Source organism: Micromesistius poutassou, assembly GCF_964030765.1.
Source record: "Micromesistius poutassou genome assembly, chromosome: 16".
NCBI classification, from domain to species: Eukaryota; Metazoa; Chordata; class Actinopteri; order Gadiformes; family Gadidae; genus Micromesistius; species Micromesistius poutassou.
Genome location: NC_140286.1, coordinates 14,603,624 through 14,621,555, shown reverse-complemented (window position 1 = coordinate 14,621,555; position 17,932 = coordinate 14,603,624). Strand labels below are relative to the sequence as shown.

At 47.4% G+C, this 17,932-nt stretch overlaps 1 protein-coding gene across 3 annotated transcripts in view; it reads right to left on the bottom strand.

The window, feature by feature from the left end:
• The window catches only part of LOC311361003 (lysine-specific demethylase 4A-like), a 30,087-nt gene continuing 12,155 nt past the window's right edge, over positions 1-17,932 (bottom strand). For all 3 annotated transcript variants that reach the window (XM_084481171.1, XM_084481172.1, XM_084481173.1), the window contains exons 11-22: positions 17,155-17,765; positions 15,687-15,816; positions 15,376-15,551; positions 14,894-15,110; positions 13,169-13,248; positions 11,435-11,490; positions 10,328-10,436; positions 6,139-6,330; positions 3,947-4,117; positions 3,401-3,520; positions 2,032-2,124; positions 1-1,422 (exon numbers count right to left, since the gene is read on the bottom strand). In XM_084481171.1, the coding sequence (XP_084337297.1) occupies positions 1,285-1,422; positions 2,032-2,124; positions 3,401-3,520; positions 3,947-4,117; positions 6,139-6,330; positions 10,328-10,436; positions 11,435-11,490; positions 13,169-13,248; positions 14,894-15,110; positions 15,376-15,551; positions 15,687-15,816; positions 17,155-17,765 (2,093 nt within the window). In that variant the 3' untranslated portion in view covers positions 1-1,284. The remainder of the gene's footprint in view (positions 1,423-2,031; positions 2,125-3,400; positions 3,521-3,946; positions 4,118-6,138; positions 6,331-10,327; positions 10,437-11,434; positions 11,491-13,168; positions 13,249-14,893; positions 15,111-15,375; positions 15,552-15,686; positions 15,817-17,154; positions 17,766-17,932) is intronic.

Sequence of the window (17,932 nt, the reverse complement as noted above, 5' to 3'; positions counted from 1 at the left end):
TCAAGTTGTTGAGTTTACAAAATGTGCACAGAGTGGTACAGCAGAGTGAAACAAAGCACCAGCAATTGTGGACAAATTATCAGTTTAAAATGGAGGCCTCTCCGCATTATTCATTTTTTAATAACGCACTTAATAATCTAGTCTCAATTTAACTATTAATGAGGATTAATCATCAGCCTTCAGGGACGAGTTATCCAGTAAAACAAAAAATTGAAAGCAATCTATTAATTCCATTAGGAACCTGAAATTGATAAAAGACAATGAACGATAAACATTGTTAGGGATACGCTACGGTAGAAGTGCTTTCCGTTGAAATAAGTGCTTGGACACCACCCAGTCCCCCCAAAACAGTATTAGAGCACATTTAAGTCCACCAGAAGAATTTAAAATACTGACCCAACCACAGAAAATAAATAAAATAAATATCTGAGATTGTCTAGCACTTAATGCGCAACAAAGCTATTGTAAAAAAAATAAAGAGTTCTCAAAATCAACCTAGCAATCATAAATAAGGTTAAAAGTTAAAATGTGAAATCCATACATTCCATCGTTGATAAATATGAAATGGCCTGATTAGACTTTAGGCATGTCTCCTTAACCTAGTCTATTTAGCTTGGTCGTCACAGTAAACCCACACACAACAAAGTCTGCATATTGGATGTAGTTCATTCATTGATTCCTATGCTGTAAACCTGGAGGTCAAAAGAATACCTAACTGGTATAACTTATTCCTACAGGATTTTCCATTGTGTTTGGGGCCCCTCTGTTTAACATTTCCACAGATCTAGATGCATTGACTTTTATTGAGTGGATTTTTCAATACACTGAAATAAGCCTATACATAAAATCAGCCATATCGTACCAAAAATGATTTCCATTATTGTAACCTAACAAATTTAACTGATTATTTTTTTACACAGTGTATGAAGTCTATGCAGATGGTTTGTAGAGTTAACAAATAAAGATATTTTCCTATCATGTCAGCATTTATTTCCTTAAAAAAAAAAAAAGTTTCCCTACAGATTAAACAAAACAAAAAATAAGGTTTGAGAGAAACTGGCGTCAACTGGTGGTCAACCTACATACAAACAGACATGCGTGCACACACACACACACACACTGAAATGTCACTGAAAGTCCCAGCCGTAGTTTATAAATAATTAGCCCTAAGGACTGTGGAAGCCTCGCTCCGCGTGGAGAAGGACGAAGAGGGGGCTGGGCGGGGCTCTTCAGGCCCCACACCGGAGCCCTGGGCCTGGGGTCCTGCTTGTTCACAGCACAGAGCTACTCCATGATGGCCCGGTACACCATGGGTTCGACGTAGTCCTCCCGGTACCGGGAGTTGATGACCCGCTGCCGCTTGGACGTCTGCTTCACCTCCTTCTCCGTGAAGATCTTGAAGCGCATGTCCGACGCCACAGACTGAGGGACGGCGCAGAGAAGCACACGGGAAAAAGTTAGGAGATGTCGCGCTGCGCCGGTTCATTCTAATGCGAGAGAGCAGTGCGGTGTTTGTGGAAGGAAACACGTGACAACACATGGACCTCTTATATTACCAGTCCTCCGACTGGTTTGTGTGTCAACGAAGCCATGTTCACACGCAACACGCCCAAGTCCCATCATGAAACACGTGAAGCCCGTGTTGACAAAAGGATAACCAGTAATTTGCATTAATAAAAAAATAAAATCGAGAGCAAAGATAGTTTGACCTTTTCCCGTTGGAAGAGGGGTTGAAGTGTGCGCCTGCATGTGTGTGTGATGTGTGAAATACAAATGTTGGAATGGGGCATGACTAAACGTGCCAATGAGAACAAAGCAATTTATAATTCATCCTTCATGAATTTTTAGTCTAGTTGGCATAGTGTGAACAATATTCTGTTACATAATGAACTCACACCACCCACGTAACAAGAGCCGTGCTCTCTTGTTCAATGAATTTGCGTGACTAGTGGCAGATATAATGTTGTAGATCAACATCCAAACCGTAAATTAACTGAAGCACAGCACGAGTTAGGACAAGCACGGCCGTACCAGTCGGGACTTGACACGCTTGGGCAGGTCCTCGTCCAAAGTGTAGATGTCCTCCCTCTTCACCGAGATCTGGGAACCGTCCTCAAACTCCACCTGACACACACAAAGAAATTATTCACTTTTTTAAAGGTTAAAAAAGTCCAAGGATCTTGGCGGTTTGCCAGGACCCCGGGTTAATGTGGGGTTTATGTCCTGATGTAAATCAGATTATTGTTCAACTCGTCCTTTTTGTGAGGTGAGGCGCGTTCCAAATATGAGCTGTAGGCATAGCGGTATCTCGGTTTGCCCAACGCAAGCAAGCACATAAAACAGTCCTGGCTAGATGGGCTTCTCTGTTCTTCTTTCAATAGTGCCCACAAATGAGCACATCCACAAGATTCGATTCCGTGTTCCGAGACCGAGGTGGGCGGTTCGAGTCCTGAGCGTAGATACCGGTCGGTTTGGGGCAGTGGGATAATTCGGAATTCTGAGTGCAGGGCAACAATTTAGTAAGTGCAGAGGATCAGTGATAGGGGGGGTGTTTTAACTGATTGGAAAGCTGCCTGAGAGTTATGACTGAGTCAAAACCAAGGGCTCAGTTCCCTGTCTTCAATTCTCTTGATAAAATGAGACTTACAACACAACACAAATTTAGCTTTTTCACCGACAGGGCCAGTCCATTGTAACCGGTGGGTCGAAGCAATAACAAATCCAACGTTCAATACAGAATTCATCGCTGTGCTCATGACCAGGATATTTAACAAGAACCTGCTGGCCTCTCAGTCTGTGTGCGAGTCTGTGCTTGTGCTGCATTCAGCTGCATTCCGATAAGACGTGTCCTCACAACACGATTTTGCATAGTCAAATCAAATTGGTAAGGCCAGAACAAGCAACTGACAGTCAAAGCATTTATCACATCTTTTATTAAACATGCGACTCAAAGAGGAAACATTGTGGGTGATTTTAACACGCGATAACAATTCATTTGCTTATCAGGCTTTCCCCATCGGTTTGAATCAGTTAATCAACATCGCCTCCAACACTTACCCTCGCAACTTGAACACGCCTCAGTCAGTGAACATGCGTAGTGGCGAGTGGACAAAGAATCAAACCCTGTGGATATGTTTGTTACGGGCACTACTGGAGAAATCGACTTAGCCAGTAGAGTTTCCATGCGCACACCTGGGTCAGAGAATACGTAGATACAGCTATGGGAGCAGACACTTGTTGGGATTGTCACACAAGTTTGACTGCTCAAACGACCATGGCCGAGGTAAGCGGCATTGCGACTCTTGACTTGTTGTGGAAGTACCAGAGAAGTCGGGGGCATGACACACCTTGAGAGGGGGTGAGTTGAACAAAGGTCATGGCCAGGGGGCGGGCATAGTACCTGGTACATGGGGATGGAGTGCGAAGCGACAAACTTGGCTCCGTATATCAAACCGTCCGTCCAGCGGACCTGGACCACGTCCCCCTGGCTCGGTGGACCAAAGCGAACACAGTCCCGGTTCTGGAAGCATAGCAACACACACACACACACACACACACACACACACACACACACACACACACACACACACACACACACACACACACACACACACACACACACACACACACACACACACACACACACACACACACACACGTCAGTACAACATTGATAACACTTTGTCTACCCAGTAATTCCCTGGTTTACTCTCTGCCGTGGAAATATGATTACTGTTATTGACCTACCGGCACAATGTGAGCGATAATTCTATTCAACATTTAGCAGATTCATGTGGTGTGTGTGACCACAGAGGTAGGGTGTTAGGCCTCCCGTTCAGGGAACCCAAACGAGATGACGGTATTCCTAGCATCGCTACCACCTGACCTCGTCTCTCGTCCAAATCGATAACACCTTACACCCCCCCCCCCCCCCACACACACACACCTGGATGTCCTCGGGGAAGAGGTTGTCGCTGTAGGAGCCGTCGTCAAACACCACCTCGTAGAAGGTGGCGCTGGTGAGCTCCGTCACCTCGCTGTGGTAGTAGCGGGTGTTCCTGTACTTGCAGATCACCCGCTGGCCCAGCGCCAGCTCCCGCATGGACGCCTTGCTCCGCTGGGGGAGGCCGGAGGTGGGGGGGGGGGGGGGATAAGGCAGGGCACACACGGTGAGCAGGGGGACACTTGACCGTCCCAGTGGATCCACAGTAGTCATTAAAGAGGTAAAAGAGTTATGGCTCTGCCCTGATGAGCTGGATATATTCAAATAAAATAATTGACGATGTTGAGTCAGGATTATTTCGATTATTTAACAGTGTAGGCCAATAAATTAACAAATAGATGAATGGATTACACCTCTGACACAACGGGTTTCAGAAGCAGTTATGAATAATAGGAGATGAGAGGACAATTCCATCTTAACACTGCGTGAAGCTGTTTAGCTGAATGAACAAGAAGAAAAATCATCCAATCATACAAGGCCAGGCAATTGTCAATATTTCCCAACTCTGTTTTGGCAGTATGCGGTTGAGTAAAAATGATCACTCTAGAACAAGGAGTGAATGGATACAATGAGCGTTTCGGTACACAGACAATTGCGTCTGAGCGTGAACCCAGACCAACAGACCTCTGAAGAACAAGTCCCGCCTACGAGGCTCCGGTTCCCTCGGTCAAATGTCTTCTGTACGATCATTCAAAATTCCCACCCATGTTATTTCCCATAGACATTTGACCGAGGGAACGGGGAGCCTCCGAGGCGGGACTTATTCTTCGGAGGTCTATCGCGTTAGATCTCCTCTGATCAGGGACGGGATAAGCAGGAGGATAACAAAACGCAGGGAGGTGGCACTCCAACAAAGCGGCGCGCTGCACGGCCGTGGAATTTAATCTACACTCCCTCGTATCCGGGAGAAACCAGACACGGCTTATAAGACCCCTTGCTCAACGTCTGACAGGTTTGGGCACGCAGATTGTGTTTGTCAGGCAACCGCTACTAACACCAGCCAGCAATTACATTGGATGTTAGTGGGTGGAAGGAGGGCAATGAGAAACCCTCTCATGAAACACCACAGGAACAGAAAGACACACACACACACATGTATATATATATATATATATATATATATATATATATATATATATATATATACACACACACACTACCGTTCTATTTCATCTTTTCCATGAAAACTTTTCAGTTTTCAGCTGTGCTAACATAATTTCACAAGTGTTTCCTAATCATAAATCAGCTTTTTAAGACGATTAGCTAAACAATGTACCATTAGAACACAGGAATGATGTTTGCTGGAAATGGGCCTCTGTACACCTAGGTAGATATTCCATTCAAAATCTGCCGTTTCCAGCTAGACTAGTCCATTACCACATTAACAATGTCTAGACTGGATTTCTGATCAATTTAATGTTATCTTCATTGAAAAAAACAGTGACCCCCAAACTTTTGAACGGTAGTGTATAAATACCACTGTTTGTGATTAGAGCTACCAGGACAGCTGCACTGATGGACACAATTCCCAGAACTTGTCATTAGTGAGCAGAAAATAGGGAATGTCAAGTATGGACAGTTCTTTGACCAACCATATTGAAGATTGGCAATGTATGCAAAAAAACCTGCACCTTTCGCCCGTGGTCGATTTATAGAAAAGGGAAGAGATTGTGCCCAATTCTGTCTGTGACGTGAGAGCTCAAGTTCACACACCTCACATCACTCTGCGGGACTTTCATGGGGCGTAATATCAGTTCATCTGTAACGTTTTCGTAATTTCCCCAAACAAGATACGGTGTTGAGCACGAAACAAAACCAAAAAAAAAAAAAACAAACATGTGGTTGGGCACATGGGCACTGGTCACAAAAAAGTGGTATAGGGCTGGGAATTCCTTAACATCTTTCAATACCTAACCACTTCCTGGGTTTCGACCACAATGCAAATTTTACTTTGAGTATAACCTTTTACTTTTGTACTTTGTCTTGCATTACATTTTTCAACCACCAAAAAAAAAAAACACTGCCTTAAAATGGAGCGCAGCGGTGACTGAAACTAGTCCCTCAGGTTCATGTTTAGTTTGGTCGCCACCGCCCTAGTGACGGGCGACCTGCCAGGCCGCTGCGTTCTGGGTTACCTCGGGGAGGACGGGGCTGCGGTGGCGGTGGCAGGTGATGTAGACGATGAAGGGCCAGTCGTCGGGGTACATGAGGACGCCGGCCGCCTGGGCGCAGGTGGGGTGGAAGGCCGTGGAGCAGCGGCCGTGCGAGCACTGCACACAGCAGCCGCTCACCTCCCTCGCCAGCCTCTTCCTGCAGTACGCACACTTCTGCCAGGAGGGGAGAGAGAGAGAGACAGAGAGGAGAGGGGGAGAGAGACAGAGAGAGAGACAGGGACAGAGAGGAGAGGGGGAGAGAGAGAGAGAGAGAGACAGGGACAGAGAGGAGAGGGGGAGAGAGACAGAGAGAGAGACAGGGACAGAGAGGAGAGGGGGAGAGAGAGAGAGAGAGAGACAGGGACAGAGAGAGAGGAGAGAGGAGCGGGAGAGAGAGACAGGGACAGAGAGGAGAGGGGGAGAGAGACAGAGAGAGAGACAGAGAGAGGAGAGAGGAGCGGGAGAGAGAGACAGGGACAGAGTTAGAGGAGAGGGACAGAGAGAGGTAGAGAGGAGAGGGGGGAGAGAGAGGGACATAAATAGAGAGGAGAGGGGGAGAGAGAGAGAGAGAGAGAGAGAGAGAGAGAGAGAGAGAGAGAGAGAGAGAGAGAGAGAGAGAGAGAGAGAGAGAGAGAGAGAGAGAGAGAGAGAGAGAGAGAGAGAGGGGGGAGAGAGAGGAGAGGGTGAGAGAGAGACAGGGACAGAGAGAGAGAGACAGGTAGTGAGGAGAGGGGGGAGAGAGAGAGACAGAGAGAGAGGAGAGTGGGAGAGAGAGAGACAGGGACAGAGAGAGGAGAGGGGGAAAGAGGGGAGGCGAGAAAGGCCGAATGGGAGGGAAAGAGGGAGCGAGACAGACCAAGGGACAGATATGGAGAGAGAGAGAGATGGGGTAAGAGAGGGAGCGAGAGAGAGATTGGAAGCAGTGTGAGCAATCAAAGGATTATCACGACGGAGATAGTAGACAAGAGGGAGCCCACACACACACACACAGGCTAGCTGGAAGGGAGGGAAATCCCCTGATGTCGGTGGCACAATGTAGCAGAACAGTGTTTTTTATAACACAATTTCTTTAGGAAGTGCTCCTCTGAGATGACCCGGGTCTAACAATGCAGACCGGTGGCACTGTCCAGAGTCCCAGAATAACCCTGGCACAGGGCGGGACTCATGTACACACAGAAGGCAAACCAACCGTCTGCACTAGGCTCCAGGCCACCACCAACATTTCACACAGGATCGTTTATTCAAACGCAGGGGAGATCCCGATCAAGATCTTCTATACACCTGGCATCAAAAAGCAATAGCCCATCATGGGCTTTTAAACTGGGTTAGGCAAACGATGAAGCACATTTTGTTGATTGCATCTCAACATGCTGATGAGATCCGGATGCTTTGGCAACAGGTGAGGTGCATCCCAGGTCGAGCCCACAGCAGTCTGGCTCACAACGCCAGCCAGAACACTTCGGAACGTGCATCTGGCTGGCAGTTACAAAGACGCAAATCTAACGGCAACGCATCCAGTGTGCCACCTAGCATTGTCCGAGGGCGTTTCCCCGTCCAGAGGAGGCGGCTCCCGGTGAGCTTTTGAACGCGGTGTCGGGGCAACCCGGGGGCGGCGGTGGTGATAAGACACTGACAGCCCTGAGGCCCGTTCCCACGGTGCCAGAAACAACACACCAGAGGCACCGCTCAATTCACTGGGAGGAAATGAGCCGCCGAGACGAAGCCGCGTCAGATCGGAGGCTTTTCCTTTCACACAGACGTGACCCGTGTGGTGGGGGCACTGCGTTTGAACGCCGCCCACGTGCGGGGAGCCGAAGGAAGGGGGTTAAGACCGGAGGAAGTTTGTGCGACCTCGGTGGTGGGAAAAAGCATGTGTGGTGACACACCAAGTTCCAAGTAAGACCATGAAAAAGGCTAGACAGACAGCAGCGAGCATTAGAGTCAATGGGACTTTTATTTAAATATTATATGGTATATTAGAATTATATTATTATATAGTAGGGATGGGCGATTAATCCAATTTTGATCGCGATTTCGATTTCAGAGTGAAAGGATCACCAAACTAATATAATCGAGTTGAAACGATAAAAAAAAAATATATATATATATATATATTTTTTAAAATAGAAATTACAGAACAGCTGGATTCATATCTGGACTTTATTTTCTATTTGACCATTTTGTGTATATTTTTAAGGGGAAATTTCGAAGTTCTCATTTACAAAGTGTTTTTTTGTTTGTTTTCAAACCCAAAAATAATCGTTTGAATAATCGAGATTTCAATATTGACCATAATCGTGATTATGATTTTTTCCATAATCGAGCAGCCCTATTATATAGTATATTATAATAAGTAATATTATATTGCATATATCTTGTCTTCTAAAGCTGACCCCACACTACAAGATAAATGTCCCGATATCGGGGCCGATTTGCCCCTTACGAGAATCGGGGTGGCGTTCCCATGGCAGCCGAATCGGGACGAAAATCGGCCAAGATTATCCTGTCTGCCGTAGTGTTCTAAGATAGAATCTCATAAACTTAAGACCTCCCGATCTCAAAATCGGGGTTATCCAACATGTTAGATATTTTCGGCATGTTGAGTGTGTAGTCAACATAATAGCGACGCACGCACACACAAACACACACGCAAAACACACACACACACGCTGACCCGAAGGTGCTCCATAATGCCAAAGCGCATTCAATTCTCACTTTTCAATTTTCGTTTCCAAATATTTATTTAAAAACGAAAATATCTGTTTTAGTGCGTGTGTGTTAAATTAAATGTTTTTATATCTTAAACAAATTCCGTTGCAAATAGGAGGCGCGCAGCATCAATATCCTAACACAGACACATTTTGCAGATTGTAAATTGACATGATACATTGTAAACGTTCACAATCCTGCTCTATGCTCTGTGATATTTTGTTTATCATCATTTCTATTAACTTCTGCGAGGCGCATAAAGTGGTCATGTAGATCGGTCGTCTGCCCGTCTATTGCGCGTATCACACATGAGCAGATCTTGCACTCAACGTCAGTCGTGTCCCTTGGCTGTCCTATTTGTTGTATATTTGTTGATGTTGTTATTGTCATGCGTGTTCTGGTTATTTGCGCATGATTAAACATGAGTCTTTATATGGCGATAAAACAAAGCTTTGTTGCGTTTTTTTTCCTTCTTTTTGAAGTGGGGATCGGGGGTGCGCCAACCCGGTTGGGACGTAAAGGGGGTGCGCAGGAATAAAAGTTTGGGAACCGCTGCTCGATCTACCATCTCTTGTCTCTCGATCTCTTGTCTCGTGCTGGATGACGTAGCCTACACGGCCGAGAATCGGATAAGATTATCCTGTAGTGTGGGGTGTTCCGTCTTGTGTTCTAATCTTATGTCGGATCGGAGAGCAAAAATCGGCTGCGATTCTCGTTATGTGTGTGGTGTACTCCGACTCAAAAATCGCATAAGATAAAAAAATCGTGTAGTGTGGGGCAGCCTTAAGAGTATCTACGACGTAATCAAGCCCAATTCTTGAGATGTAAATGGTGTATAGAGCAGTTCTATCCTAGTTCCATGTTTGTACGATTTGTAGTTGTTTTTTAAATTTGCTTTTACTTTGTTAGAAGCTTGCCACAAGTTCATGGCATCCCTTCGTTCAACAAATCAACAATCCCCCCATTAATCGATAAATATGAGTCAATTACATTATAACGAGACAGTGGTTAAAAAACGAAAAAATGTCTTGCCAAATTAAAAAGAATTGTAATCAGAACTGAAATCTGAACACAAACCAGGAAACAACACCCGGAAACCACACCACCAAGTCGACTGCAACAGCCCACATGCAGTGACTTCCCCTCAACTGTAAACCGGATCCATGCACTGATCTCACTATCCGAATAACTGCCCTCCAGCTGGCCACGCTTCACCGCTCAGGTACACGAATACGTTATGTGAATCTAACGTGATCCACCCGGTGTTTGTGAATCACAGGTCCGTGAAATGAAACACGTTTCAATGACACGAGAGACATGCCAAAGGGAGGGGGACCTCTTGGTGGTCGTTCAGTGTTGTGAAACGTGCTCTCTTCTTGGCTCACTCTTTACAACGCTGGACGCTCACCTACGGCGGCTTTAGGGAACGGGCGCTAAGGAGAGAAGTGAGGCGTGGTCTTACCAGGTTGAAGCGGGCCAGTGGGATGGCCGAGAGGTCGATGGGTCTGCGCTCCGTGAGGGAGACGAAGCGCGCCTCCAGCACCGTGATGGCACACAACACGTGCACCCACCTATGCGCAGGGGCGCGCACACACGCACGCACGCACACGCACACGCACACACACACACACACACACACACACACACACACACGAATTAACATTTTTGCGGGCCGGCGGCAGACAGAATGCCATGACCAGACAGGATGCCATGAGAGCATTACGCTGTAATTGAAAGGCCGGGAAACATATACATATTACATTCTGGTGGCGTTTCCTGTGTTTAGAAGTGATTGATTTCAGAGACCAGAGGACACCACGGGATGTGGTTCCGGTTTGTGGCTGCAAAAAGGATATTTATTATGTGCGCAGGTCTGAATGAATAAAATCCATTCAGTATTTAAGACTTACTGTAATAGTGCTCAAAAGACAGAGCCAGGTTGGAGACCGACCAGGGTGTACAGCCATTGTATACTGTAATATGTTTATGAAGGGTGCAAACGTGTATTCAAGCAAAAGAGTACTTGCAAACACATTAATGTGTTGATGTGTATGTTGGCAACATTACGGAGCAGGATACATACATAAATAGCCGTTGCGCGGTCATGCATTGTTGTTGAGGCTGTATAAAATAGGTTTGGTCACCAACTGGTTAGTGGCTGGCCGGCCGAGTTCTACAATAATGACCGCCAGACGTGACCGTTCTGACACGAAAACTGAATATGAAATGGATAGCAGCATAGCGCTGCTGTTGGGGTGTATACAAAAAATAGATCACGCATCTCAGTAGCAGCTTATGAAGATGGATCTTGGAAAGATTTTCAACAGATTGAACACCTTCGCACGAGTTAGCGAGGTGACCCGGTGAGCTAAAGACACCGTCACCCTGTCTCCCTGCCCACTGTCTCCCTGCCCATGTGTGAATCATAGTTTAGTGTTACATCTTGCATCCTTCATATTGTTAGGACATAGGTCCAGAGCTGGTTGTATGCCAGCCGCATTGTTCCTCTGCCTGGCAGTGTGAAAGACGAGTGAATCCTCAAACAACGCGGCGCTGCACCAACACCTACTTGTTGTTGTTGGCCCTTTGTAGAGCACCCCCCCTCAAGGAACACAGACAGCAATCCTGCGGGGGACGAGAAAGAAATGAAACCGAGATTAAAATCTGGTCAAGCCATCGGGGATAGACGCCCTGGTGTTACCGTGGTGGTGGCCCCGCCTAGGTACCACGATACGGGTCAGCCGTATGAAAGTAGACGAGTGGAAAAACACCTGGTGAAGGACACAGCAGGCCACGCCAAGCCTGTGGCACTGATTGGTGCCACCCAGCACACTGCTATAGCTTCAGAGAAACGTCATCCCAGAGAAGGGTTTTAACGACTGCTTTGCCGTGTAATTGCTGGTTGTAAATTGATTGTACAGTATGTGTAGTGCCTGGTGATTATCCGTAGTTGTTGTTGTTGTTTGAGTGTGAATGTGAGTGTAAGTATGTGAGTGAGTGAGTGAGTGAGTGAGTGAGTGGTGCTCCGGGGCCAAAGGCTCCATGCAGCGACCCAGGACCCTACACGTCAACACCTCTCTTCCCAAACCCACTTCCCTGTCCTGTATCAGCTCAAACACCCTGAAATGGCTGCGAGTTGGAGGAAGAAGGCAGGACCACCGCAGGTCATCACAGCCATGGGGCAGTCCCAGGCAAGCTCTCTGGTACTCTATACAGAGCCTGTACACCTTGTTTAATATGCATTATAACAAGCAGTATGATGAGCTATTTAATATTTCTCAGAAAAGAGGAATATTCACAAAAAGAACGTGACTTGAGTTCGGAGCAGAGTACAATGTACAGAGTACAACTTAGACCCCTGTTATTTCCTGATGATTGTTTTAGTAACAGTGACACAATAGCATATATTACTATGTTGAAGAACATAGAGGACACTCCGTTTGAAACCAAAATAAACCTTATTAAGGGTTGAGTGGCCCTCTAAGCAGCTCACAAAGTCACACAAAGCTAATCTTCTTCGTCATTCAGCAGACAGGAAAGAGGAGCCATTATTACAACATAAAGATCTTAAGTATAACAGTGTTAGTCATCAGGCCGACAACCATCCCTTGTCATGCCTCCACAACAACAAACAGCACAAGCCAGTATCCAAAGATTGCGTCGAACAGGAAGGAAACGTCATTTCAGCCCCGAAGCTCGCTATGATTATTCATGGCCACGCTCGAATGAGGACAAAAGCCTCAGACTGTAGACCAGCTGTGTGAGGACCGCCGCCTCACATCACAGCCGCGCTGTGATCGATCTCACCCCAGTGACGCCTGGGTCAGAGTGCTGCTGGGCGGCCCAGCGCCCTCACAACGGGTGGAGAGAAGCCGGGCCTCAGTTTCTGTTTGCTTAAGCGCAAAACTATTTCAACACAATTTCTGCCTTAAAATTAGAGACGCCCCCCCCCCCCCCCCCCCCCTCCCACTTCTTGGGGGGAGGGAGGGGGGGAAGGGGGGAGCCTGAGCGGGAAACAAGAAACTGCAAGGCGCAGATCTGTAGCTCGTTTCCTGTGTCGACAGGGCTGTATTCTACTGAATTTGAGTGCATTAAGCTTTCAGATAGGGACTGAAACCTTTACAGTCACACGTTCACACTGTATCGGCCAATCACAGGCTTACAGATCCCTGCCGCCGGCAACATGATTGGTCCAAACAAATAGGAAGCAAAGATGTGCAATGCAGGCGTTCACCCAGATGTGAGCTTCTGTGCCTTCTGCGGTCAGACATGATGAACCCAAAGGCTGCTTTGTGAGACTCACCTCTGTGTTGGCGCCAGCCTCGCAGCGCGCACACAGCCAGTGGTCGAGCTCCATCTCCTCTTCCGAGACGCCGTAACAACCTGGGGAGGAACAGGAAGGAGCTCTTGAGTCATGGTGCTGCGCTCAGATCGCTGGCTGTCCTCCCAGCACTGAGTGGGAGATAACGCCTCATTCTGGTTCAACCAAACGGCTAAATGAAACGTCAGTGGGATGCCGGCTGGATGATCCATAATGGATTCCCACTTGTGCACATGATGGGTAACCGATGCTCCGACAGACCCCGTGTGTGATGAAGGCCGAATGTCTGACTGGGTGACTCGCTGTAGGGCAAAGCACAAAGGAAATCAATAACCCAGCTAAACAGCTAATGGCTACGCTCGGCGCCACTCCAAACCAGTGCAGGCACTAAGCTGCAGGAGTCAAGTGGAATGCTCCGACAGGCCTGCACACGGGTCACGTGGAGGACGGGGCGAGCATGGGGACATCCAGACCTCCTGGGGGGGTCTGGAGGCATACCCCCCCAGGCGGAAGAACAGACCCCCATTTCTTTAGGTACAGTATATTCCGGTGCTATGTACCAGATAAAAGAATGTCAAGATTGAGCAAAATCAATAAATCAATAAAAAAGAATAGACACAAAGAAATGCATTTATCAAGCCGTGTTTTACTTTAATGTAATTCGAAGCCTAATAAGTATTTATAGCGGTTCATAAGATCATTTTTGGCACTGACTGTTAACAACAAACAAATTTACAAGCGTTGTCAACCTATAAAGATCTTGTTTCTTACACGCTCGGTTTGTCATACCAACACAGAAGGCACCAGACAGACATCTGAAACCACATGTTTGGGCCAAGTGACACATGTCGATGTGTCGAAGACGATATAACTTGATGAAATTGATCGATATCGATAACTATTGATCATTTTAATGACCTAAAAAGACTAGGAATTACCATGCTGGATTTAAACACTTCTTTTTAACACTTAATATGACCTTCCACTGTTCTTCATTGATAAATACTCAATGTCAATACAACAATGAAAAACACTCAAATATTGTAAATTATAAAGCATGGAACCGTGTTTGTGTAACAAACCCAGCTGCTAGATTCAGTGGTCCAGTCTCTTATCGATATAGGAACAAATATGAACATGTTTTATATTGATATTGATCAAAAGTCTATCACAATACGATAATTTATTGTTTTATTGCCCAGGCCTAATACAACAGTCAGAGATTTGTTCTATTTCAGACCAAAGCAAGCAAACTATAAGTGCCCTCATTGACATGCATAGGCCGGCTCCCTTCCTGTCACTACTCCTCACTCGGTCCAGTTGGTTTGGTACAAATATGCAGTGCTTGTCATTTTGTAGTTGTCTCTCCAACTTTGCTTGTATGCTCACTTGTAACGGCGTGATTACTCGAGACAAGGTCAGACACTCAATAGTTTTCCAATGGAGAAAGCGGCGTGTGGCGTTTGAGGGAGAGGAGGGGCCAAACCCACGTGACATCACATAGCATGCCGACTTTGATTTGCAGTGCAGTCCAAAAAGCCTGAATGTTTTATGCTGCGGCTGATTGTGTGTGTCTCAAGCGAATGCACCTCAAGTCTCTCTGGTTAGACAGCGTGAAATGAGCAAACGTGAACCTACCCGTCCTGATCAGAGCGTGTGCGTGTGTGCGTGTGTGCGTGTGTGTGTGCGTGTGTGTCTCTCGCTTACTGGCGTGGACCCGGACACAGCACTGGGAGCAGGTGACCAGCCGGCTGGCTCCGTCCAGGGAGATGTGGGGGTTGGACAGCTGGCCCGGCGGCTGGCTCTCGTTGCTCTTGCTGGAGTTGGTGTTGAAGCACACCTCGGGGATGATGGGCTTGGACCACTGTCTGCCTTTACGTCGGGACCCCGGGGCGAGAGCCAAGTCCTCTCCGTTGGACTCCAACTGCGGACCAAGAGGAGGAGTTTGTGTAAAACATACTTGGACGGGAATTCGGCAAAATAACTTTTGCGTCATTTGTTTTAAGGATTACGTTTTCATTGTGAAGTCCTATGGGATGCTAATTTGAAATAAAAAAAAGGTCAAATGAAGGCATCGTTTTAGTAACTGTTTGAGTCAACCGCTCCCAATAACAACAGTACAAAAGTCCCATCATTGACTGAGCAGTTCAAATAAAGCCATTCAATAGTAAGGCTGTGCGGGTCGCCACCTGGTGGTGGGTGTGGAACAGCAGGCAGATGGAGCAGTAGGGGGCTTGGCGGCCCATGCGCCGGTTGTACTCCCGCTCCGCCTCGAGGTTGTAGGGTCCGCTCTGCCACAGCTGGCTCAGGGGCCGCGCCCACTCGTCCTTCTCCTCCCGCTCAAAGTCATCCTCCACAGATATGTCTGCAGACAGCGAGGGTGGAGGAAAGAGAGGTGGAGCACGCCGGGTGTGAAAGGAATACCATCAGAAATATTTAGTATGTTGTTGTGACTTGTCACGTGACACATTTAACGTGGTAGAGCATGCGTGTTGCCTACCTTCGTCGAGTGGGATCTCTCTGAGTAAGGGATGGTGTCTGGGCAGCGTGTGGAGCGCTTCCTTCTTCTGTTGCTGATGCTGTCGTTGTTGTTTGGTTGCTACGGTCTTGCAGTAGGATTCATCTGACCCCTGGTGGCCATAGAGAAGTAGAGCAAGGATATTGCATTGAGCAATGTTGCTTGAATTGCACAACCAGTCAACAAATGCGCAGAAGGATAAGTAAAAACAGACTTGCAGTAGTCTGTTCTAGTCCCCCCACTTTGCGGGACCTTGTGCAAGAAAATATTACATCTCGCCTTACAATTTCTCTTTGAGATCCTTCACTACAAGAGAATCTTTGAGGGGGTTTCCATCACAGTCCACAAGACTCCCCCATGTGTTCTGGCTATAAGAGGGACTCTCTATTATCCATCCACTGGAAGCCCAACGTACATGTGTATGCTTCTCTTCACGCACATAACAAAACAGGAGCCACATTTAAACAACAGCCGAACAACAGTATGACACACTTTGAGAGGTTACTTTGTGCTGGCTGAGATTATTGGGACATAAATATGTATTTTTAGAAGGCTCAGATAATTCTACTAAAATCAACAAGCCAATGAGCACAGTAAGGAAGTCAAAACAACAGGAGGGCAGGATGACAAGGAGGGACATGTGGTCGCTCTAGGAGGGACATGCGGTCGCCCTAACTGCTCCCGACGAGCTGGCTGTCGCCTTGAGTGGTTGACAACCCCCTCGGTGTGTGAATGTGTGTCTGAATGTGTGATGTTAGGCAATATTCTACAGCGCTTTGAGTGGCCAGTGGTTAGAAAAGCACTATAAATGCAGTCCATTTACCATAACAAAAGAACCCGTGAAGAGGGTATGGCTAGCCTGAATGTGAGCACAGAAAGCCCTGGGGAAGTGAGGAGGCTGAGTTAAATGGAGAGTGCAGAGTGAGGGGACGCGGGTGGCCAAATTGTCCTGATTTTGCAGGTGTTCTAAATGTAGTTCTATGTGGTTGGAGGAAGGTCATTGTATTCATGCAGAACGTGACTTCAGTGAAACAATGTCTTTCAGAAGAGGAAATGGACATGACATGCCGTCCTGTAGCGCAACTAACCACATTAATGCACAGAATGCGTCAGTAACCCCTATCTGACTGGATGTCATTTGAAAGGTGGATAATCAGCCTCTGTATATAAAGTATATTGCATCTCTTTTGAAAGTGAAAGACAAGATATATTTGAGCTCATACATATTTTTACATATACCTTTACATCATTATCAACATGCATCCAATTTCCCTTTTCATGCAAACCATTTATGTAAAAATGTAATGCAGCACGCAACTCGTTAGGAACTGTCAAGTTACCTTTTCCTAATTGGTTACAAATGCTTCTTTGGGAACAGGGGAGCAGATAATGTGGCTTTCTTCAACGACCACGGAAAGTGAGCACAGTCAGGAATACGGACACCACAGACCTTGCGCTTGCTGATCTTGGAGTCCTCGTCCTCCGGCCCCCTCATCCCCTCCCGGGATGTGGACACCTCCGGCTTCAGCTCCAGCGTCTGCTCTACTTTGAGGACCTGGACCTGGGGCTCCACCTCGGGCTGCACCTCGGGCTCCACCTCGGGCTCCACCTCGGGCTGCTCTGGCTCCTCCTTGACCTCCTCCAGCCTGGACGCCCGTCCCTCTGCGGGTTGGGTTTGACCCGGCGCCTTGCCCTGGAGGTGGCGTGGTTTGTGCTCTTTGGCGTAGCTGTGCACCTGGATCTGCATGTGGGGAGGCTGCTGGGGCCGCGGCTCCTGCTGCTGCTGCTGCTGCTGCTGCTGCTTCTCCAGAGAGCAGCCGTGCACCTGCAGCGCGTCTTTGGTGCTCAGAGTCTTGTGGAAGAGCAGGCTGGCCACGCCCATCTTGCGGTGAGGCGGCGCCTCGCTGCCCCAGGCCGAGTCCAGGTGGCCGTTGTGGTGGCCGGCCTGGGAGGAGATGGCGGGCGCCCGGGTCTTGGTGTAGTGAGGGGGCCGCACCGCGTCCCGGCGGAACGGGTCGATCAGCGTCAGCTTGGTGGGCGTGACCACCAGCCTCGGCGGCCCTGGGGAGACGGAGGATTGAACTGAATACAAAGGGGCGCTGTTGAAAAGACAAACTGATCCAATCCGTTCAATTAAAGTGATGAAAAAGTAGTCTCACAAATCTGGTTTAAGAGTATTAATCTAAAGCAGTAGCACACTGGTCACTGTAGATACATATACAAATCTC